The 24,141-nt window shown below is 39.3% G+C and overlaps 1 protein-coding gene across 3 annotated transcripts in view; it reads left to right on the top strand.

The window, feature by feature from the left end:
• The first annotated feature begins 13,442 nt into the window (after positions 1-13,442).
• Positions 13,443-24,141, top strand: part of KLHL5 (kelch like family member 5) — a 127,108-nt gene continuing 116,409 nt past the window's right edge. Inside the window, exon 1 of one of the 3 annotated variants that reach the window (XM_072620516.1) lies at positions 13,443-13,785. Coding sequence is in view for 1 of the 3 variants with exons in the window: in XM_072620514.1 (XP_072476615.1) it covers positions 24,097-24,137 (41 nt within the window). In the remaining 2 variants the exon portion in view is untranslated. Of the gene's footprint in view, positions 13,786-18,650; positions 24,138-24,141 lie in introns of those variants that run through there. The other 2 variants (XM_072620514.1, XM_072620518.1) reach the window with 2 other exon arrangements.

Genomic DNA, 24,141 nt, shown 5'->3' on the forward strand with positions numbered 1-24,141 from the left:
ATGTGTTTGTCCTCAGTAACCTGTCCTTGCTTCCCTCTTCTATATATATCTTTACATCTAAGATGGTCAATTAGTTACCTAATCTACCTACTGCTCTTTAGTTAGCATCCCCTTTTCTTCTTCACTGTGATTATTTACACCATCAGAATTTCATTATTTAGAATTGCTCATCCCTGTTTAGGTGACTTCTCCAAAAGAATTTTAGTCTGTTGGATTTATAGAATAGTGGTAGAATATTGGACTTGGAATCAAGAAAACTTGAGTCAAATCACTTTCCATTTCTGACTCTCTGTTTGTTCATCTATAAAATGGGGGAAATGCTTGGCTGTCTATGGTATGAGATTGCTCATAAACTGTGAAAAATAAGATGAGATATTTTCAGGACTATGCTAGAGACAGCTTAAGACCGATAACAATAAACAAATTTTCAATGTATTTACACCTCAGAAATTGGCAAATGCAACAAAACAGGACTTGATTGATTGTTTTCTTAGTTGTATAGACTTAGAAAGTGATGGAAAATGCAATAATATGGATTAAACTTAAAAGTGTGTCACAGGAACATTTTTTCAAAGATCCAGGTATTAAATATTTATCAGTAAATCCCCTGGATATTTTCATTACTGGAAAATAACATAAACCTAATTATTTCTTAAGCTATCTGCTCAGGAATAGTTGACTTTGGCCATATAATGATACCTCACTTAACAAATCCTCAGGGAATAGTTTCTTTTAACAAAGTCTTCTGGTTTTAATGGACATTTTAAGGAAGTGACAACCTTGGTGACAGAACAGTGGCAGTAGAAACTGAAAAGAAGTAAGTAGCAGTATTGTTTCTGACAGGCAGGAGCCAACACTTGAATATAGTTGATGGAGGTTATACCTTTGGCTCACTCAGGCTCCTGGGAATTGGACAGGTATCATCAGTATGACCTTCAAATCCATCCTGAGAGATGGGAATATATTTACATCTGTCAAGAGGCCTAGGGATCCATAATTTTCTTTACCTCTGAATAAGAGTTTCTAACAATTAACTTGACTTTGGAATGCATCCTTCTAAAAACAGAGGTATCAACTTGCAAATATATTAAGGTAATTATCACATTTGCTGATGAATTTATAAATCCAATTGAGAGTTAAGTTAAACTAATCAAAGAGCCCCAAAGTACTTCATAAGGATACCACTATTCTCTAAGTCTCCCAGGCTCAAAACTTATATGTCATCCTCAATTCTTTGTCCTATCTTTCATATCTAATCTGTTGTCAAATCATGTTGATTTTACCTTAGTAATATCTTTTATATACCCCCTTTTCTCCTCTGACACTGCCACCATCCTGGTGCAGGACCTGATCCCCTCATATCTGAACTATTACAATAGCTTTTAGTTGGTTTCCCTGCCACACTTGTAATCTCATTTCAGTCCCTTCTCCACTGAACTGTCAAATTAATCTTCCTTATAGTACAGATTTTGATGCGTCTCTCTCTAGTCTCCCCTGTCCCATTCAATAAACTCCAATGGCTCCCCATCAACTTTATATATAAATTTTGTATATGGCATATAATTAATATAATATTAATAAAAGCAAATATAAAATGCATTTAGCATTCGAATTCCATTACAACCTGGCTTCCTCCTATCTTTCTAGTCTTCTTTTTTTTTTTGAGAGGGTGTGAATTTTCTTTTTTTTTTTTAATTATTTTATTTGTTTTCAGTGTTCTACAATCACTGCCATATATCTTAGATTGTTTCTGCTTCCTCCCCACTCCCTCCCCGAGATGGCATGCAATCTTATATAGCTTCCACACATACATTCCTATTAAATAGATTTTCACCTTAGTCATATTAAATAGAAGAATTAAAATGAATGGGAGAAAGCATAAAACAAAACAAAACATAATACAAAAGAAAATGGTCTGCTTCATTCTGCAATCCAGTTACATAGTTCCTTTTCTGGAAGTGGAAGGCGTTTTGCCTCACAAGTCCATTGGGAATTTTTTAGGTCCTTTCATTGCTATGAAGGACTAAGTCTACCAGAAAAAGCTCTCGCACTCTGTGGTCGTTGCTGTGCACAAAGTTCTCCTGGTTCTGCTCCTTTCACTCAGCATCAGATCATACAAGTCCTTCCAGGCCTCTCTGAAGTCTTCTTGTTCATCATTTCTTATGGCGCAATAGTACTCCATTACATTCATATACCACAACTTATTCAGCCATTCCCCAATTTATGGGCATCCCTTTGATTTCCAGTTTTTGGCAACTACAAAGAGTGCTGCTATAAATATTTTTGTACATGTGGGAGCCTTTCCCATTTTTATGATCTCTTGGGGATACAGTCCTAGTAGCGACATTGCAGGGTCAAAGGGTATGCACATTTTTGTAGCCCTTTGGGCAAAGTTCCAAATTGCTCTCCAGAATAGTTGGATCAGCTCACAGCTCCACCAACAATGAATTAGTATGCCAACTCTCCCACATCTTCTCCAACATTTATCATCTTCCTGTTTTGTCATGTTAGCCAATCTGATAGGTATGATGTGGCGCCTCAGAGTTGTTTTGATTTACATCTATCTAATCAATAGTGATTTATAGCATTTTTTCATATGACTATAGATAGCTTTAATTTCTTCCTTTGAAAACTGCCTGTTTATATTCTTTGACCATTTATCAATTGGGGAATGACTTGTATTCTTGCAAATTTGACTCCATTCTCTATATATTTTAGAAATGAGGCCTTTATCATGGACACTAGCTGCAAAAATTCTTTCCCAGTTTTCTGCTTCCCTCCTAATCTTGGTTGCATTGAGTTTGTTTGTGAAAAATTTTTCAATTTAATGTAATCAACATTATCCATTTTGCACTTCATAATGTTCTCTATCTCTTGTTTGGTCAGAAATATCTCCTCTCTCCATAAACCTGACAAATACACTATTCTTTGCTCCCTTAATTTGTTTATAGTATCAGTCTTTATACCTAGATCATGTATTCATTTGGACTTTATTCTTGAATACGGTGTCAGGCATTGTCTATGCCCATTTTCCGCCACACTGTTATCAAGTTTTCCTGGCAATTTTTGTCAAACAGTGAGTTCTTATCCCAGAAACTGGAGTCCTTGGGTTTATCAAACAGTAGATTGCTATATTCATTGACTGCTGTGTCTGGAGTACTTAACCTATTCCACTGGTCTATCCCTCTATTTCTTAGCCAGTACCAAGCAGTTTTGATGATTGTTGCTTTATAATACAATATGAGATCTGGTATGGCTAGACCACCTTCCATAGCATTTCTTTTCATTAGTTCCCTTGATATTCTGGACATTTTATTCTTCCAGATGAATTTTGATATTATTTTTTCTAGCTCTAGAAAATAATTATCTGATACTTTGATTGGTATGGCACTGAATAAGTCTTTTCTAGTCTTCTTACTTCCTCTCCCACAAATGGAGAAGGGGAAGAGAAGAAAGAGACTAAGAATCTATAAAACACCTGTTATGTGCCAGGACTACTATGCTATGGACTTTGGAAATGTCATCTAATTTGATCCTCACAAAAAGTCCTGTGAGGTAAGTGCTATTATTATCCCCATTCTATAGCTGAGAAAACTTAAAGTACTCTGTGATCCAGTAACACTCAGGACATTTTCCCTGGCTGTCCCCCATGCCTGAAATGCCCCTCTTCCTAATCACTGCCTCATGGCTTCCCTTGCATCCTTTGAGTCTGAGTCAAAATCCTTCCTTCTTCAAAAAGCTTTTTCAGATTTTTAGTCAGTCAATAAACATTTATTAAATGCTTACTTATGTATCAGGCACTGTGTTAAACTCTAAGATACAAAGAGAGGCAAAAGACAGTCCCTGAACTTTACAAACTCACAATTTTAATTTGACAGGATGGAAATAACTATCAACAAACACAATATATACAGGTTTAACACAGTGCCTGATACATAAGTAAGCATTTAATAAATGTTTATTGACTGACTAAAAATCTAATGTCAAAAGAAAATGACTATCAAGTTTGGATACAGTTGAAACACAGGATCTTGGTAACAGCACTTGCTGATTTTTCTTAGCTAGGTGGAGAAGTTAATACTGGCTTAAACTTTCTACTCCAGATCTTTTGTTTTATCACTATGGTGTTCTTTAGACTGTGGCTTTTTATTTTAACATGTCTTTCATGAGTGATACCTTCTATGGACCCAGTGCCTTTCCATTTCAGGTCAGCTGCTTATTACTCAGCCAAAAATCATTCCCACTACGTGCAAATGGTGTTAGCAAACATATTGTACCAAGTTTAGCCACAGTATAAACCATAATTTAAATGGGGAAGGAGAGGTGTTCATTTTTTAAAAATCAATAAAATGGAGACAAAAACAGAAGAATGATTAGGAAATCTTTCAGTTCTTGTCTTCTTTATAAGGAATTACAAACATCAGTAAAGTGACGATTCAAATTTTAATTTGCCAGAGGCTTATCATTTATCTACTGAATCACTAAGAAAGAGGTCAGATATTGGACAGGTTTTCCCTGTTAGACTATAAATTAAGGAGCAGTATTTTCAATAAAAGGAAAACAATTAGTGATAATTCAAGTCTCCTTGTTTTAAAATCAACTAAAGCTCAGATCAATTCAACAAATATTTATTTAGGACTAACTGTGTGAGGATAAGATAATAACTAATTTATGTGGAGTTTATATTGGCCCAGGGCTCCCTCTTCCAACCCCAACTCAACTCACACTGGCAAATTAGGCCTCCAGAGTACAGCTACACCTCTCCCTCAGAACTGTAGGGGCAACTGAAAGATTGAGGTGATTCTTCTGTTATTGACTTGAGCCTACACATTCCTCTTAATATCAATTGCCCAATTAATATCTTCTCAATATCATCTAACTGGTGAATAGCCCCCCAATATAATTTTGACCAGTTAAAATCCTTAATGTCCAATTAATATCCATAAGCTTTTACAAAGATATATTTGCTGAGAAGATATAGCAAGAACCAAATCAAAAAACATTCCCCTGGATCAAAGCATTCTTTTCCCATATTTTCTCAATCCCTGGGGAGAGTGAACTCAAGTTTATAGTGATTATTATAAAACATTCATCCCACTGAGTTGACTTTCAGGTAGGACATAATCAACAAACAAGATACCCCCTTGGCTTTCAGGGAATGGCATGTTGGTGGTCAGGTAGGTTCATTGCTGGACTGGGTCAAGCTCAGCTGCCATCAGACTCTGCTATTGACTCCAGTTCTTGGACTTCTATTGTGTCTTTTGTTCTTTTGAAGCTCACAGGTTCTGCTCTGTCTTCTGCACTCTTACACTTTCCTGCTAAGAGCAAGAAAGAATGCAACATGATACAGATCTCTGTACCACCACCAGTACTTTACCTCCCATCTCCATCCCACTTCATGGCAACCTTAGCGGGAGATAAAGCCTGGAAAGGAAACCTGCTATTTTTTTCTTCATTTACAGCTTTTTGTATGTACCCTCAGTTCAGGCTTAGAAACCAGTTAAAATGCTTTTCTTCACCATGTAGTAAGTAGAAAGGAAGTAGTGATAGAATACCTATGCATGCTTACACATTTCCAGAATCAGGCTCCCAGATCTCCTCATGGGTTGGTACCACACAGAGCAGATAGTGAATATTCAAAGGACTGGGTTCCTCATCATATGTATAATGCCCCACTAAAGTTCTCTTCTGATGCCACATAGTGGTGCCCTGCATTTATAAAAACTATGTCAACAAAGTACAAAACACTGTCCAAGCTCAGAGAAGTACTCCTATGCCAGAGGTGTTTTGAATATGTGTCCGTCTTATTTCAGCAACAGTCTAGCTAAATTCAGAGTGATTTTTTTCAGACACCATATTTCTCAATGACTTAAGGCATAAAGGATTTGGGATCTGCATTGGTGGACAAAGTAGCTACACTGATGGAATTATAGAATCTTAAGTACTGAATTAAATATACTACTTTTCATATATTATCTCTTGATTCTTATCTATGATTGTGGCCAAAGGATTAAAGAAGAATTAAGAACCAGCTCTGGTCAAAGGATGCATTTTGATAATGCAGTTAAGTGGCCTTGGGGAAGTTGTGAGGGCTGTTCCGTTCCCTACCCTCACCACCATTGCTTGGTAGGCTATGGCAACATCTTTGTTATTTCTGACTTGGTTATCTGGAAACTGGAGCATACTTAGGAGATTAAAAATAGAAAAGGGGGGAAGAATGATACCTATTGCTAAAAGATAAAAGAAGTTAGAATATAGAAGGAATAACCTGACTTCAAAAAAAAAGTAACCTTAGCATTATTTTTCATGTAATACATGTATGCTAGGATTGGGAAGGGAGGTTATATTGAGATAGATGTCCTTGAAAAAAAGTCTCTTGGACTTACATGAACTGATGCTGAGTGAACTGAACAGAACCAGGAGAACATGGTACACAGTAACAGCAACATGGTACAATGATCAACTATGATAGACTGAGCTCTTCTCAGCCTTTACAATGCTCCAAGACAATTCCAAAAGACTCCTGATGGAAAATGCTAACCATATCCAGAGAAAGAACTGTGGAGCCTGAATGCAGATTAAAGTACACTATTTTCACTTTGGGTTTTTTTTCTTTCTCGTTTTTCCCTTTTGTTCTGATTCTTCTTTCACAACATGACTAATGTAGATTTGTTACCATGATTTACATGTATAGCCTATATCAGATTGCTTACTGTCTTGGGGGTGAGGGAAAAAATTTGGAACTCAAAATCTTATAAATATGAATGTTGAAAATTATGTTTACACGTAATTGGAAAAAAAATACTACTTATGAAAAAAGAACAAGAAAAAGACTTTTGAGGGGAGATAAAAAGGGTTAGTTTAGGAAAGATTTGGATGAGATAATGCCTTCATGTATCACAGGGTATATAAGTGGTCCTGTGAACCTGTGCAGGGTTGAGATAGTTTGTACTGCCTGGCACAATAAAGCTTTATAAGTCTGGATCAACACATTGCCCTACAGTCCAAATCATTGGCAGGAGTTGGTAGAGAGGGTTAGGACTGATGTGGTCTTGTGAGATATATTGCAGGGATAAGTTTCTTGACTGTTTATGAGTTCAGATATGATTTCTTTTGGTACTTTGTTGTAACAGGAAGCACCCTGGCACACCCAGAATGACCTGCCAGCACAGGTTCTTGGATCTGCTTTACTAGGAAAGATAGCTATTGAAAGGGTCAAAAATCTTTTTAAATTATATTCACTAGGTCAGAGGAAAATTCAGCACCCTGAACTTCAGAGAAAATATAAGCAGAGAAATAAAGATCAACAGACAGGGCTCTCTACTGCCTGAATCAAAGCAATATTGCTATGCACTTTACATACATCCCTGGACCGAAAGAGCCTTTACATCTGGGCAATCGGAGAGCTCTGAACATATGGCTACTCAGATTCTCAACCAGGAAATCACAAGATCCTTCTCATAAGTGAGCCCCCAAAGCAAAATACCTACTCAGAGTATATATAACAAAGACGCAGCTCCTAATTGGCTTAGAGTCAGTAGGCACAAAAGCTATATGACTCAGCACAGTTGTGAACTCTCAGGGTTCAAAGGAGATAGATCTTTCAGATGTTTTCAATGAGCCTGAGCCTGGGAAACTGAACTCCCAAAAGAAAACAACAAAAATCCCCCTTTGCTTGCTTTTACAGTTGTATGTAACAAACATGTTATATGTGCTGAATTGGTAATGTTAGATGATTGCAAGGGGACTGAACATGCTTGGGGGAAAGTTGGGAATGAATCAGATTCTAATGTTCCCAGAATCTATGCTTTTGATGGAAGTAAAATCTATGTAGATTATTGTCAAGAAAGAGTCATCAAGACTGAACCTGGTCTATCTATCAAAGGAGAGGGATCAAGAGATTCTACTGACACATGAGTTACTTATGTTAGTGGAGCACAAACTCTGATAAGATTTTTCCAAGCTGTAAAGACTATATTGAGTACAGGTCCAGAGAGTAGACTATATCCATTATCCAAAAACTAGTTTAGCTAAGTTCAGAAAGGCTCATTACCAGAGGCTTAATCCATAAATGCTCTTTTTTTTTCTTTTGGCTATCGTAACTCATTAAATCATCTATTATGGGTAGAAATGTTATCATCTGAGTCAGTGAGTATCCACATGGATAAAATCGTGTATCCTTGAAGTGTAGAAACATGTATATTCTCTAGCAGCTAACACAATGTTCTCTATATACTAGATACTGAATAAATGTGTTAGAGGTTGAATCTGAATGAGAAAGGGCCTACTAAATAAAATCCTAAGTAGGAAATTGAAATGATAGCACTGTTCCTCAGTTGGCTTCAATTCTTAGGATTTAGACTTTGCAAATAAAATTGATATAACAATATTCTACATATTTTTTGGTCTGGGAAACAAGACAAAGGGACCAGTGCCAAACCATTTATTTGCTAGAGTACCCATTCACCAAGAGGCAGGACTGTTTGCCAACTGTCAATAAAGCTCTTTAATCACCTAAAAAAGATTCATAATCAACATCATTATAAATTAAAATTATTGGAACACTCAAGTTCATGATACAAGCATTCGCCAACTTTTAAACACTTCCTTATAATTAATTCTCAAGTTAACCTAGAGTCATGCTGAAATCATTTTTGGGGCCCCAGCCAGAGTCATTTAAAAAGTCTTGTTCTATGTAGAGAGGGAGCAAAAATACCCATTCTGATCCCAGACTCATGGTAGGAGAGGCTGGTCCTTTCGTCCATTTGTGCTATCAGTTTTTTTTATCAGGACAGCAGGGTTGAGGTTCTCTATTATTCTTGGAACTATGGGAGGGGAAAATCTATTTCTAGCATCCCAAGTTTTAAGGAATTCAGGAATGCATTTTTTTTCATAAATAATATTTAAAATGGGGATAAGGCTCCCAGGTTTATTCACAATTACTTGTTTAACCCATGATGTAGCTGAATATCTATCTAATATTCTGCTGCATATCTGATATAATATCTGATAGCTGAATAACCATCAATACACAGAAATAAACTTTGGGAATAAAACCCACTTACAAATTGGGAGCTTTCTGTACTTTAATTTGGCATTGTTTCATACATTTTAAGGGTTGCCATAGGCAATAGACAAAAGACATTTCATCTATAAAAAACCATATGCTATTCATAGTGAAATTCCCCACTTCTGATTGGGGGTGAGAGGGAGAAGCTATGAACTTCCCAACTAACTATAATTTAACATCCAGGTCTGCAGTAATGAAAAAAATCAATGATCTTTTTTACTTTACTACCTGAAACACAAACAGAATCTGTGTTTAAAATTTGGAAAAATAGGGAATTTTCAAAAAATGAGTGTGTTGTGCTATGTTTAATTGGTTCTTTTTACTCCCTCACTTTTGAGGAGATAAATGTGACTATTTTCTCTATGTATAACTGCTGAATTCATAATGATCAGTCTCAGCAAGCAAGTTGTGATAGACCTGATATGCTGGTTTTTTTCAGACACCAAGCCAGTGTTGCTGATCTGTTTAATGTTCCAGTGTATCCAGGTGACTATATGAACATGATTTTTTTCTATGTATAAATGAAAATTATGCTCTCCAGACCTTTTAAATTCCATGGAATAATGAAGCTTTTTTATCCACTCTTCTGATAAGTCATTATGATGGAAGTTGAACCTGGATTCCTGAAATTTATGCCAGTACAGTTCATGTTCTGGAAGATTCTATCAAAATGCAAAGGTTTTAACTATGAGCATGTCAACAGAATGTATCTATTATCCAAGGATAAGCCTGGCTAAGTTCAGAGAGGCTCATCACCAGGGTGACCAAAGGATGATGAGTTTTTATATACAGCGACTCTTCATGATTATCTCCTGAGCTATATATTGAGGGTTGCAACCTACATTTAAGGAGATGTAACTTAAGACTCACTTGTGTCTCTTCTCCCTGGAATCAAAGTGTATTCCATCTCATCCATCCCCCAGGGTTATCTGGTACCCTTAAGAAGGTTTGGAATGTCTAGGCTCTTCCAGGGGTTTTAACGAAATTCTCTCAAGTGTAAAGAATGGATCCCCTTGCATATTAGTTCAATTAACAATATCATTTGGATTAGTTTTTACAAAGAAATATTTATTTCAAATGCATAAGAAAAAAATATACAACATACTCCACAATACATGGAAGGCATAATCTCCCTTTCCTACCCCCATATCACCCCAGTCTCTAGAGAGGGAAAAGGGACTAAGTTCATAACTTCTCAGTTTCCGTACAGCACAGTCCCAGCTCTAAGTCCAAAATTCCCCTTAGGCTTAAGTTCCAGGTTCCCTGACTTCTCAAAGTTTCGTCCCTCCTGGACAACCTGGCTGCAACATCCTGCCTGGGTACCCAGCTGCAAGGCTCAAACTCTCAGGTCCCATGGGCACTTGCACCAAGACACTGAGAAGGACAAATGAAACAGGATATTAATATATAAGCGAAAAGGTCTAAAAGGAGAGGGGTGGGAAGGTATCTTCTCAGTTCAGTTCATGGCACCCATGCTGGGGGTCAATTTTGTGACCCTCTCTGGTCACAGTAGGAAAGAACATGTATGAAAGAGAGCGAAACTGTCTCAATCTGGCAATTTAAAATATGCAGCCTGTTCCAGCTACACAGACAATCAAAAGAAGCTATTCCCACCTACAGAGTAGGAGAACATCTGGAAGATGTTTCCTCCCAGAAGCAGGGTGCCTCCATGTTAGGTCTGGGCACATGCAAAGCAAGCCCCTATTACAAAGGGGAGCAGACCAAAAAAATCATACATCCTTGGAATATTAAAGTATAAATATTTTATGTAATTTTGTGTCATATTCTGAGGCAAACTACTTTTGTCAGACTCTTTTGCTTTTATCAGTGTCCTTTTTGAAGGGTATCCGTGATGAAAATATGAAAGGGGAAAAAACAAACTTTCATGAAGAATTTTTGACAAGATAGCAGACCAGATCTTTGCATTTATACATTTGACTGAAAGGTGATGGGATTACAGACTCCTGCTGTTTATCCTATGTTGACTACAGAAAAACAAGAGTATTCTCCTCCAATAAGGAATCACAAGGACATGTTCTAAGATCAAGCTTCCCTGTAGCCATTTAGTTTCAAAAGGTGCATTTATTTATTTATCTATCTATCTATCTATTTATTTATTTATTAAGCACAAAAATCCAGACCTGGAGGGGGCCTCAAATGCCTAGTCCAGTCCCCTTATTTTCAACATATGAATAAGTTGAGGTCTAAAGAAGGTAAGGTGTCCAAGGTATCATGTCACAGAGGTAAGTTATTGGAGGTAGAATTTGAATATGGAATATTTTATTCCACGGCCAGTGTTTTTTCCACTATTCCACACTTCATCAATTCCCAGAGCACCACAGGGCCTCTTCAATGAGGAGAATGAAGAAATCAATGAGAAGAAATCAGCCTTCTTGTAGGAAAACTAAATGGATGAAAATACCAACTGTCCAGACTACATAATATATGTTGTTAGATAGCCTGTCCAATGAGTTAGTACATTAGCACTATAGAAATACCTGGATGAAAACTACATATAGGTAATGAATTGGGTCCAGAATGGTCCAGAAGAAAGAATCTATTTAACAAGATAAATTGAACTTGGGAAAGGGAGCACAAAGAGCAATCTTTTCAAAACAAATGTTCTCCTGGCAGCACTCTTCAGCTACAAATCTTGGAGTACTATAATTCTTAACGAATTAAAAGTTGTGAATAACATAAGACAATGGAAAGATACATAGTGGACTCACTGGGTGGACCATCTGTGGAGTACTTATGGAAGAATATGGTCAAGAATCTATCACACAGGAGAGGGAAGAGTGAATGGGATGCAATCTGCATTGCTGGAGAGAATTCCTATCAATGAAATTCCTGATCCTTCTGAGTACAGAGATTACTCCCATATACATACGGACACAGAGACTGAAGAGTAGTATAGTAATAAGGCTGAAAAGTAGTATCAACTTCACAAATAAGGCTGTGATCTTTTACTTCCGTCCTTTGTGTTTAATGATGCAAGTGAAGCAATCATCTGAGTGTATAAAGTGTGACCAAAAAAGACAAATGCATAATAGTGTCTTTCACACCACACAAGGATAGCATGACTGCATTGGGGGTTTTGTATTTAAGACACATTGAATCACACGTGGGCCAGTATCATAGAATCGTAGAATTGGAAAGGCTCTTAGAGATCATCTAGGACAACTCCATCATTTTACAAATGAAGAAATGGAGCTTGAAATGATGAGAAGACTTGCCTAAGTTCACACAACTAGTTGGTAGGAGAAGCAATCTAAAACTCAGTTCTTTTGACTTCTGGTTCATTGGTATTTCCAACATGTGGGGCTGACCTTTTTTTTCTGCAAGAGTTTTAGTCCAACCTCTCCATTCTATAGATAGCATAGCAGTAAAGTAGCATAGTAGAGCTGGAAGGGATTTATTGATCATCTGGTGCAACTTGCCTCCAGTTATGCGCACAGGAGCCTGCATTTCCCAATGAAACATGCAAGGTGAGCGTTTAAGACACTGACCATAACGGTGCCAAAAGCCCTGCGCGGTGCTAGATGCCCCTGAGAGAGCGCAGAAAGAATACGGAGGGCAAGGTCACTTTGGGCTTGTCTCTGTCCGGCCCTTTCCTTGCCTTTCAGACCACTCTCCTAAAGCCAATCATGACCCGGACCAAGCTGCTGCTAGACCAGAGATGGGTTCCACCACCGTCTACTCTAGAACTCAGCGGAGAGCTCTGCAACTCAGCAGCTGCTTCATCAGAACTGAACTTAGCTGAATTATAAATTCAAGAGGCCACAGAAGTTGGGACAGAGGGGCTATTGTTCGGTGACATCCGTGGGAATGGATGGCTGGGGCTGGGGGGGGAGGGGAAGGGGAGGGCCGGCGGGGCACAGCTGGGCACAGCTGGGCTCCGAGTTCCAGGACCGGGCGGGCCTCCTGGGCGACCTTGGAGCAGTCCCTCGCCCTCCCCGGGCCTCGGTTTTCCTCTCGGTGTAACTGTGGGTGCGCGGGTGGACGAGCGATCTCGAAGCCTGCCGTCACCGGCACCCTACAGTCCTCTCCTTCCTCAGCCCCTCCCCCTCAGGAATGCCCCAACGTGTTTGGGGGAGGGGAGACGTGGGAGCCCGGTCGGGAGGGGCGGGGCCTCGGACGTGACGTCCCCTTCTTCCCCGCCCTCCCCTGGAACTCTGCTCCCCCCGCCCCTTCCAGGCCACCCCCAAGCCGCCTTCCCCGGCGGTTGGCCTGACGGGTAAACAAAACGCCGCCCGCGCGCTCTACCACCGGCCTCGCGCCGAGCCCTCAGCCCCGCCCCACCGGAGCGCCATGGCGAGGGGGGAGGGGCCGAGGTGGGGGAGGGGCCGGGTCTGGGTGGGGGGTTGGGGGGAGGGGCCCATCCTGCCGGGACCGAATTCCTCGCCCCTCCCCCTCCCTCCTCCGAGCCAGATAGCGTTCCCTCCCGGGTCTCGGGTCTCGGCGCGGTCCTCCGGCCAGGGAGAGGGAGGGGGGGCCGCGGCGGCGCCGCTGTCCCCCACCCCGGGGGCTTAGGCTTCCTGGAGAGGAAGGAGCTGTGGAGGAGCCAGCCCCCGGACCCTCCCCTCCCGGGCCAGGTGTGGGGGGGGCCGAGGACAGGCTGAGCGGCATCCCGCTGTCTAACTCCGCCCCCGCCTCCCTTCTCTGCCCCCCCTCCCCCTCGGGTACCCCCTGCTGCCTCGGAAGCAGGACTTGGGGTAAGTGTGACCGCCTCCCGTCGGGGGCAGCGGCGGCTGCAGCAGCTGCCCCCGGGACAGCGTTCGGACCCGGGCTGGGCGGGGATGAGGCCGGGGCAGGGGCGCCCCCAGCGGGGAAAGGACCCCACGTGGGCGACCCGGGCGGGAGACCCCGTCAGCTTCTCCGCCCGCCCCCTCCCGAGGCCGGGGGCTCCCCGAGCGGTGGGGGAGAAGGCGGTGTCCGCAGCATCCCTCCGCGGGACGGGGCTCGGGGCTCTGGAAAGTCGGACGGTCCCGCGCGGGAGGGGAGGGCCGAGGTCCGGCGCGGGGCAGGGGAGCCCCTGGCTCGTCCTCCGCAGCCCAAGAGCTGCCCCCTTGCCCGGTTTCTTCCCGATCCACAGGCTGCAGGCGAGGCAACCAGAACTGGTTAAGCATCTCCCCTATCTATACCAGGCACTGTGTTTAAAAAGAGCTGACACCTGTGCGCACATCTGAAGTCTTTTTTCCTTTTCACTAGTTTGAAACTTTTTTTTTTAACAACTTCCTTCCCCTCCCAAAAAATTATTCTTAAGATACCTTGTATCCTTGCAGCATACTTAAAATGTATTCAAGAAAGTTTCAATGCATAATTTTGGGGTGAAAAATGCAAAGGGAAGTTGTTAGCTATTCTTGTGCCACTACTATTTTTATTTCATGCAGCTGCTAGGTACTTTTGGTTAAACAGATGAATAACTTTGTTCTAAGTTATTTGACAACTGGGAGAAAATCAAATACAGAATTAGTTCTTGATTAGAGGCACCTATGGGATGCTGCAAGGATACAAGGTATCTTAAGATATTTGTGTTTTATATTTTAAAAATAGTAAAGCTGGACTTAGGGACAAGGACTTTGAAGTAGTGAAAGTCAGAATTACAGACTGTTTAGTAAGTTCACGTATTTCAGAGTTAGGCTTACACCTTGACTAGTAGCGCCTAACGGGATTGCTTTAATACATATTTGAGCAATTTTTAATTATTATATCAGTTTTGTATGTAAAAAAGTAAAGTATTGTTTTAGGTTCATTAAAAACTGTTCATCCTTTCGATTTCTTTTTGCCCCATCCTCACCCCCTAATAGGAAGAGGGTTTGCTAAATAGATTTCACCAATCCCATTTAGCACAAATGAATCAGTGGGGTCTAAATTAATTAGGTTTTTACAGAATCGGATTTAAAAGATTGGGCAAACAACAGTATTTCTCTTTATTTCTTGTATAGATCTTTGCTAAGGATGATAGCAAAAAGCATGTTTTTGAAATACACATTAATTGGGTGAAGTGATTTAGAAAACTAATTATGTGGAGTACTTTTGACCAGATGAATTTCACTTTTGTTTTAGATATACTTGCAGTAGACAAATTGCTACAATTAGGTTGTGTGTTTTTAGGGAACATTAACAATGTATTTTTAAAAGTGGGGGAGAAAAACAAGTAACTTGATGTATTTATATGTATACTGTTGCAGTTTGACTTTTTTAAAATTTAAAACAGGACATGGTTGCTAACCAGAAGACTTTGAGAGTTATGTCTATATACACATATATACATATATCTGTATATATATTTAAAGTTTGATATCATTGGTTTTCAAGTACCAATTTTTTAGTCTCCCCATTTCCCTGGACCATTTTACCTGTCCTTCCTTTAAAAAAAATGCAGAGACTGTGCAGGGACTCACCACCCCCCTTAGCACTCTTTGAAACTATACTTACTTGGCAACCCATTTCAATGGATACAGAGAGGGGAGTTTAGTGTCTAGATTACCTTGACAGCTTACTCACTTTTCTCCTCCTCACTTCCTACTTCCCTACTAAAGTCACACTTAAAAAAAACATTGGTATAACTGATTTACATACTTTTGAATTATTACTCTAAATATGTTTTTTTAAAGTAACTTGTAATTGTCTTCCTAAGACTTTGTCCTTAGCCTTCTCTGTACTCTGCCTTGGTGGTCACATCAACTCTTATGGCTTTCTGTGTCACTACTATACACGGATGGCTACCATCACAAGCTTATCCAATCTTTCTGCTCATCTTTATTTTGTGATACTTCCCTTAACACTCTGTATACTATAGCAAACTGGATCACCTATTTGTTCACTAATCTTGGCATGTCTTCTCCACCTCAGTGTATTTGTATATACAAAGTCCTACACCTATGAAGTGACCCTTCCCTACTCTTAATAACACCCCTACACATCTATCTATCTATATTACATATATGTATACATACATATACATACACATATATATGCCTATTGAAATAGTTTAAGACCTAGCACAGAGAGTCTCCTCTATAAAAACTTCCCTGATCTCTCTATCCAGAAGTGATCCTTCCCTCCAAATTTCTCAGAATACTGTTTGTCTCATGCACTTCCTCATAGTCTGACATATTCCCGATACATTTATTTGTATGTCTTATATCCTCCCCCCTGAACTCCCCAAACACAGTAAATTGCGAGCTCTTTGAAAGCAAGAACTATGGCATTTTTTTTTCCAATGAGTGTTTGTTGAATCAAACAGCAGAATTTGTATTATATTCTGAGAAAAACCCTTTTAAATATTCCAGATCACTTTTACATTCAGAAGAGCTTACAGAGGAGAGGAAGGAGGTTCTGATAAAGTTAAAGGTGCCTTTTGGAGGGATTCTTGAAGAGTCACTTTTACAGGAGTAGGGAATATATTTACTATAGGGGGAATTTCAACTATTAAAGATTGTTTTGTAAATGATATCTGCAGATTCAAGATATCACCAAAATGATATCATCTTAGCTAAAGCTTTTGGAGACGTACTTGGAGATAGTCAGTAAATAAACATTTATTAAGTGCCTACTATGTGCCAGGCACTGTGGTAAGCAGTAGAGATACAAAAAGAAGCAGAAGAATAATATAATTTTAAGCTAGTACCAAGCAAGGATGGCAACGCTTCTCTTTTTCAGCCATTTAATAGATAAGCTCACAAAAGAATTATCTGCTTGATTGCTTTCAAGCATTAATTTTCAAGGAGCTCATTCCCCTCTTTTTTTTTTTTTAAGTTTATTCATTTCATAAAGTACTTTAGAAACTTCAGTGAATCTATGATTTCATTGATATGGGTACTTTCACCAACAGTGTAAATTATAACTTATCTATCTACACCTCATCCATTGAGACTTTTATCCACATCTTCCATAGGGGTTCCTCTCAATATGCTAAAGACTTTTTTCTTGCATTTCTGACATTCTGTGGTTGCCAGTACAAAATTCATTCAGGCTTTCCATCTGTTATCCTTTGCTCTTGCTATATGACCAACCTTAATTCTTTACAAATCATATATTTTTTAATGCCACTTCTAGTGGATGTTATTGTTCTTATATGCTGCACCTGTTTACAATTATTCCATGTCTCTTCATTACCTTTTGGGTACCCACAATTTTTATTGTTTTGAATTGTTCCCCAATTTATAACCATAACCAGAAAGCTATGAGTGGTGTTTTAAAAATGTTTTTTGTATTAGTGAGCAACCTGGGATCATTGAAAGCATTGCACAGTTGCCGAAATGTAGTCCAGTACTCACTCTCTTTGTTATAATCTGTTCAGGGGTCTAGCTCATTGCCAATCTGCAGCTCCTATTCAAGATATATTTACCATTGATCATCCAATTGCATATACATACTGTTCATACCCTTCCAACTTCCTTCCTTCCCTTCTTCCTCACCTGGGCCAGTTCATTCCTCCTTAGGCAGCTTGGTGGCCCATAGCTCCCAAGGGTGAACGCTTTATTATCTTCTTTTTAAAGATTTAAATTTATTGATTTATTTTTAGTTTTCAACATTCATTTCCACAAGATTTTGAGTTCCAAATTTTTTCCCCACGTTTCCCCTACCTCCCCACTCTGATTACCCTTTCCCCTAGTCTGCCCTCCCTTTTATCATCTCCTCCTCCTTATCCCTTTACCCTTTAAGGGCAAGATAGATTCCTATACCCCATTGCCTGTACATCTTATTTCCCAGTTGTATGTTAAAACTATTTTTAACTTTTGTTTTTAAAACTTTGAGTTCCAAATTCTCTCCCTTCTTCCCTTCCCACCCACCTCCATTGAGAAGGCAAGCAATTCATTATAGGTTATACATGTGTAGTTATGCAAAACGTCTTCATAAGAGTCATGTTGTGAAAGACTATATTTTCCTCCATCCTGTCCTGCCCCCCAATTATTCTATTTTCTCCTTTGACCCTGTCTCTTTTCTATAATGTTTGCTTCTGACTACCCCTTTCCCAAGTCTGCCCTTCTTTCTGTCACCCCCCCACCCTTATCCCCTTCTCCCTTACTTTCCTGTAGGGTAAGATACCCAAATGAGTTTGTATGGTATTCCTTCCTTATGTCAAATCTGATGGTAATTAGGTTCACTCATTCCTTCTTACCTCCCTCCTTCATTGGGAAATCTTTCTCTTGCCTCTTTTATGTGAGATAATTTACCCCATTCTATCTCTCCCTTTCCCCTCCCAATATATTCTCTCTCACCCCTTAATTTTATTTTTTAAATATCATCCCTTCATATTCAACTCTCCCTGTGCCATCCATCCAGCTATCTCTCTCTCTCTCTCTCTCTCTCTCTCTCTCTCTCTCTCTCTCTCTCTCTCTCTCTCTCTCTATTTATATATATATATATTTATATATATATATATATATATATATATATATATATATATATATATATATATATATATATATATATATATATATATATAATCTATCTATCTAATTTCCTCCAACTATCCTAATACTGAGAAAGGTCTCATGAGTTACAAATGTTATCTTTCCATGTAGGAATGCAAACAGTTCAACTTTAGTAAGTCTCTTATTGATGGAGTACTAAATGAGCTGCCCCTAGTCCCAATAGTCTAACTTCATTACAGACCCACTGTACCAACCTAGCCCTCCCCTCCACTGGCACCCCCTCCACCAATGTCCTAACTTCTTCATACATGCCTCACGGCTCATTAGAACAACAGGTGTGTCCATGAAATTCATAGTTCTCACAGAAACAGCAGGCGTGGGAACCCAGCCACTGTCTCTCCCCAGCCATGAACCCTCCCAAGACCCATTCCCACAGAAACAGCTGTGTTCTTGTAGTTAATAACAATCACATCATCCATCTAGCCCAAGATAAGACCACAATACCTGTCTGTCTTGACCAGACAAGACCACAATAGTTAGCCAATTGGAGGGCAGTGTGACCAGAATGTTTAACCACCAAACCATAAAAGGGGCCCCCTCCTCCATTACCTAATCCCTTAACAAACTCCTTCTGACTTTTTAATATTAATCATATTACTATATTCTATGTAAATTTCTGTTATGTAATTGCATCTTTACCCTATAAAAATCTATCTTGTTTTCTGTGAAGTTGCTGGTTCCTCTTGGAACTTAGCCTGCTTCATGAGAGGTGTCAATCTCAATAAATGCCTATATTTGTAGAGGTGGTCTGACTCTGAATTCTTTGAGACAGTTTCACCACAACATATCATGAAACCTCAACAGTTTTTGGTGTACCTGGGTTTAAACCTCAACATTATGATTTCTCTTTCCTGTTTACCTTTTCATGCTTCTCTTGATTCCTATATCTGAAAGTCAGATTTTCTGTTCAGCTCTGGTATTTTCATCAAGAATGCTTGAAAGTTCTCTCTTTCACTGAAATTCCATTTTCCCCCCAAGAGTATGGTACTCAGTTTTGCTGAGTAGGTGATTCTTGGTTTTAATCCTAGCTCCTCTGACCTCTGGGATATCATATTCCAAGCCCTTTGATCCCTTAATGTAGAAGCTGCCAGATCTTGTGTTATCCTGATTGTGTTTCCACAGTACTTGAATTGTTTCTTTCTGGCTGCTTGTAATATTTTCGCCTTGACCTGGGATCTCTGGAATTTGGCTACAGTATTCCCAGGAGTTTTTCTTTTAGTAGTTCTTTCCAGAGGCAATTGGTAGATTCTTTCAATTTCTATTTTACCCTCTGGTTTTAGAATATCAGGGCAGTTTTCCTTGATAATTTCTTGAAAGATGATGTCTAGGGTTGTTTTTTTTATCATGGCTTTCAGGTAGTCCAATAATTTTTAAATGATTTCTCCTGGATCAGTTTTCCAGGTCAGTGGTTTTTCCAATGAGATATTTAACATCGTCTTCTATTTTTTCATTCTTTTGGTTCTGTTTTATAATTTCTTGATTTCTCATAAAGTCATTAGCTTACATTTGCTCCACTCTAATTTTGAAGGAATTATTTTCTTCAGTGAGCTTTTGGACCTCCTTTTCCATTTGGCTAATTCTTTTTTTTAAAGACATTCTTCTCCTCATTGGCTTTTTGGACTTCTTTTGCCGTTTGGGTTAGTCTATTTTTTAAGGTATTATTTTCTTCAGTATTTTTGTGGGTCTCCTTTAGCAAGCTATTGACTTGTTTTTAGTGATTTTTCTTTCATCACTCTGATTTCTCTTCCCAATTTTTCCTCTACTTCTCTTACTTGATTTTCAAAATCCTTTTTGAGGTCCTTTGTGACCAATTCATATTTCTCTTGGAGGTTTTTGATGTAGGAGCTTTGATTCTACTGTCCTCCTCTGGTTACCCTGATATTCCTTGTTACGAAAATAAGAATCTGTAGTCTGAGTTATTTTATGATGTTTACTCATTTTCCCAGCCAAACATTTGACTTTCTAACTGGGGATTGGTGTACTGTCCCAGGCTTCAGGGATTTTGTATCAGCCACTCGATACCCCATGGTCTGTGGTCCCAGAGCTCTGGAAGCAGCAGCAGCTGCTGCTGCTTCCACCACCACTGCTGCTGCCCCCAGTCTTGGGTCCCCTCCCCTGCACCCTGGGGTTGGACCTGGCCAGATTATGTGCTCCTCTTTCATCCAGGTCCCACAGAGTTTTCCCACTGACATTTTTGACTTTTGTGAGTTAAGAAGTCTGGAAACTGCCACAGCTGACAATTATTCATTCCCCTTGGGCCTGCTCCTGCTCATCTGTGCAGGTGTGGCCCATGTAGGTCTGCACTCTGCTCCCTGCCTGTGCAGCAGATCCTGTCAACTTTCCAGGTTGTCTTGGGCTGGGGATTTTTTTCACTCTGTCATTTTGTGGGTTCTATTGCTCTTGAATTTGTTTAGAGTCATTTTTTACCAGTATTTAAAGGGCTTTGTGGGAGAGCTCAGGGAAATCCCTGCTTTTACTCTGCCATCTTGGCTCCACCTCACAACACCTTATTATCTTTAGCCTCACTGCAGCTCCAAACTCAAACTGTCCACCAAATAGCAGGGATTATAGTCACAAACCTCTGTGCCCAGCAATTCATTTGCTTTTTCCTGTTCAGATTTTTCAGACTGAAGTCTTAAATGGTTGTGGGTTTCATTAAGGAGATTTTGGAGTATTCTGGGGATTAATGAAATAGCTTCAGTGTCATTTGCAAGCAGGCACATCTATAGGATCTTTCTTACAGGTATACTCTGTTCCAGCTAATCACTGTAACAATGAGAAATACATTTGGAAAGCACATAGCTCCTTGTATACCTTACATGATACCGATAAGATAATTGTTGAACAGCATTATTTCCGTTATTCGATCTGTTTCACCTTATAAATTGATCTTCCAGTATTTTTAAGTGCCTGAGGCACAGTGGAACAAAGACAAAAATGAAACAGCCTTCAAGAAACTTACTTTCCATTGAGAGAGGTACATAATAAATATGTACAAAATAGATGAATACAAAGTAACTTTTTCATATGGTAGGCACTGACTGCTAGAATCAGGAAAAACGTCATGTTGAAGAAAGCTCTTGAGCAAAATATGGAAGGAAACAAAGGACTTCTAAGAGGCAGAAGTAAAAAGGGAATGCATTCCAGTTATGGAGAACAGCCAGTGCAAAGGTATGGAGATGGAAGGTGGAATGTAGAAATAGCAAGATGGACAGTCTGACTGGACCTGTGGAGTAAAGGGAGGGGAGTAAAATAGCATAAGGTTGGAAATATAAGTCTTAGTCACATTTCGAAAGACTTTAAAAGAGGACTGTGATCTTAGAGGCAATAGAATCATTGAAATTTCTTAGGTAGGGGAGTGACATCCTCTAATCCTGTGAAGTACCCTTCATCCTGTTCCTCCTCTCCCAGGCCACAGACTCCATGTAGCCTACAACACTCCCTAGTGCTGTTATAAATTGTACTTGGGAAATACTTTAAAAAATAAATAAGAATACAATAAAACATAGATAATGTTTATTTGTAGTTTTCTGAGTCAATCTGGTCCCACAGGAATCCTTCTATATGGTTTAGTGGTCCCATATCTATTTGAATTTGACACCAATGGTCCAGTACATCAGGAAAATCATTTTAGAAGCTGCATGCAAGATGGACTGGACAGGATGAAAAACTTGAGGCAGGGAAACCACTTAGGAGTCTACTGTAGTAGTTTATCTGAGATTGGTGAGAGCTCAAACTAGAGTAGTAGCTGGGTGAACAGAGAGCTGATGTAAGACATGTGAAAGTAGGAATGACTGAGATTTTGCAGCTGATTAGGTGGGTTGTTTGAGGAAAAGTGAGGAGTCGAGGACAGCACCAATATTGTGTAAAGGAGACACTTTGTCAGAGGAGAGCCTTTAAACTTGAACTTTACTGTATTGAGCAAATTTTTTTCTTTATGATCAATAAACGTGGTGGGGTTTGTTATCTTGTATAGCTTTCTTCAGCTGTGTAACTCTGATTATAATAATCTGTTATAATAATCATTTGCAGAAAAACTACATTTTCTCTTCCCACATTTGCTTCAGAGACACTCTAGATTTGTGTGTAAACCCATTCTCATGAAAATTTTTGGAGAAGTGAGAAAGCAGACATGTGGGTCAGTAGTTATTTATGTTCCAATTGCCTTTGGGGGGTACTAATACCACACTGGATTTTTTTCAAATCCTTTGGTATCTTCTCTTCTTTCACATATCTTTAGATTTGATCCCTTGATGCTTTCAAAGTTATGTCAGCTCTAACATGAATTGGTTCAACTTGTAGCTGGTCTGATCGAAGTATCCTTCCTAACTTTTATTCTTTTTTAGCTCCACAGTTTTCACTTCTACACACACACACACACACACACACACACACACACACACACACACACACACACGACTGATACTTGAGTCCAAATATGTTGATGGTTGCAGTGTTATTGGTGATGTAAATTCAGTTTTCTGTCTCTTTTCTATTCTTGTTCAAGTTTTATCTTTAAATGTTCTTGGGTTGATCTGACTGAATTGGGTCTCACACCAAACCTTTTATAAACTTCATTATTTCTTGATGACTTATGAAGTATTATACTGCTCATTATCTTCAGCTATCCTTTTCTCTAAGGTTTTGGAACTCAGCTCTTATTCTGCTATCCCTTAACATTGGTTCTTTGTCATAGAAAGAGCACTGCTCTCACCAAAGCACTAGGTCATAACCACTTTGACAAGCATACAAGTCTGTTGTGGTTTGTTTGTTTTTCCTGTTAAGTTTAACTTGTTGATTTTTTAAAAAAGATTGTCAGTACTTTGTTATTGGTTTTATTATCGAATTAGAAAACATTAAAAATGATGATGTTTGGAACCCAGAATTAAGTTAGGAAGATAAAAGTCTTCTCATAAGAGACATTCTGGCACCTTTTAGAATTTAAAAAAAAAATCGTCTGAAATCAGTTGTCCAATCTTTCCACATGACATCTGCAATGGTGATGAATTCTGCGATTTGGGGTAATTTCCCATCTTAAAACATTATCTTTAGGAGCTTCATCATTTCTTCTTCAACATCTCAGTCATTTCAGGAGCTACCTTAAATAAATCTGCAACAATTCCCAAGTCTGCCACTTGGAAATTGGGGCCTCTGGATCCTTATTAATAGCCACCATTCTCTTGCTGTCTTTCATTCCTGCTCAATATTGGATGGTTCCAGATATTTCCCGCAGTGATATACAGGTCTGGTGCTATATTTCCTGAGTAACATCAGGGACAGACACAGAGTACTCAAAGACTAGAGGAGATACTGTCAGGGTACAAATAGACAATTAGGGCTAATTTTGTGCTTAGCTAGAGGGTCATTTTCCTCAGAAATCAATGATTGGGCACTGGCTCTGCCAGGAATAGCTTATTTAAAAGACCTTCTAATTATCCTGTTATTGAATGACAGAACAGGGTGTTCATGGCAGATATGAATGGGGAACTCCAGGGGCCTTCTGATTCTTGGCTGTTAGGTCACAATGGGCACCATAGGTAAGACAGCTTCACTCAGCTGACTCAACTCAAGGTGTTCTCAATGCCTATTCTTGTTGGATATCCTTCTCCTGTTATGGCTAAGTAA

Source organism: Notamacropus eugenii, chromosome 6 (assembly GCF_028372415.1).
Source record: "Notamacropus eugenii isolate mMacEug1 chromosome 6, mMacEug1.pri_v2, whole genome shotgun sequence".
Classification (NCBI taxonomy): Eukaryota; Metazoa; Chordata; class Mammalia; order Diprotodontia; family Macropodidae; genus Notamacropus; species Notamacropus eugenii.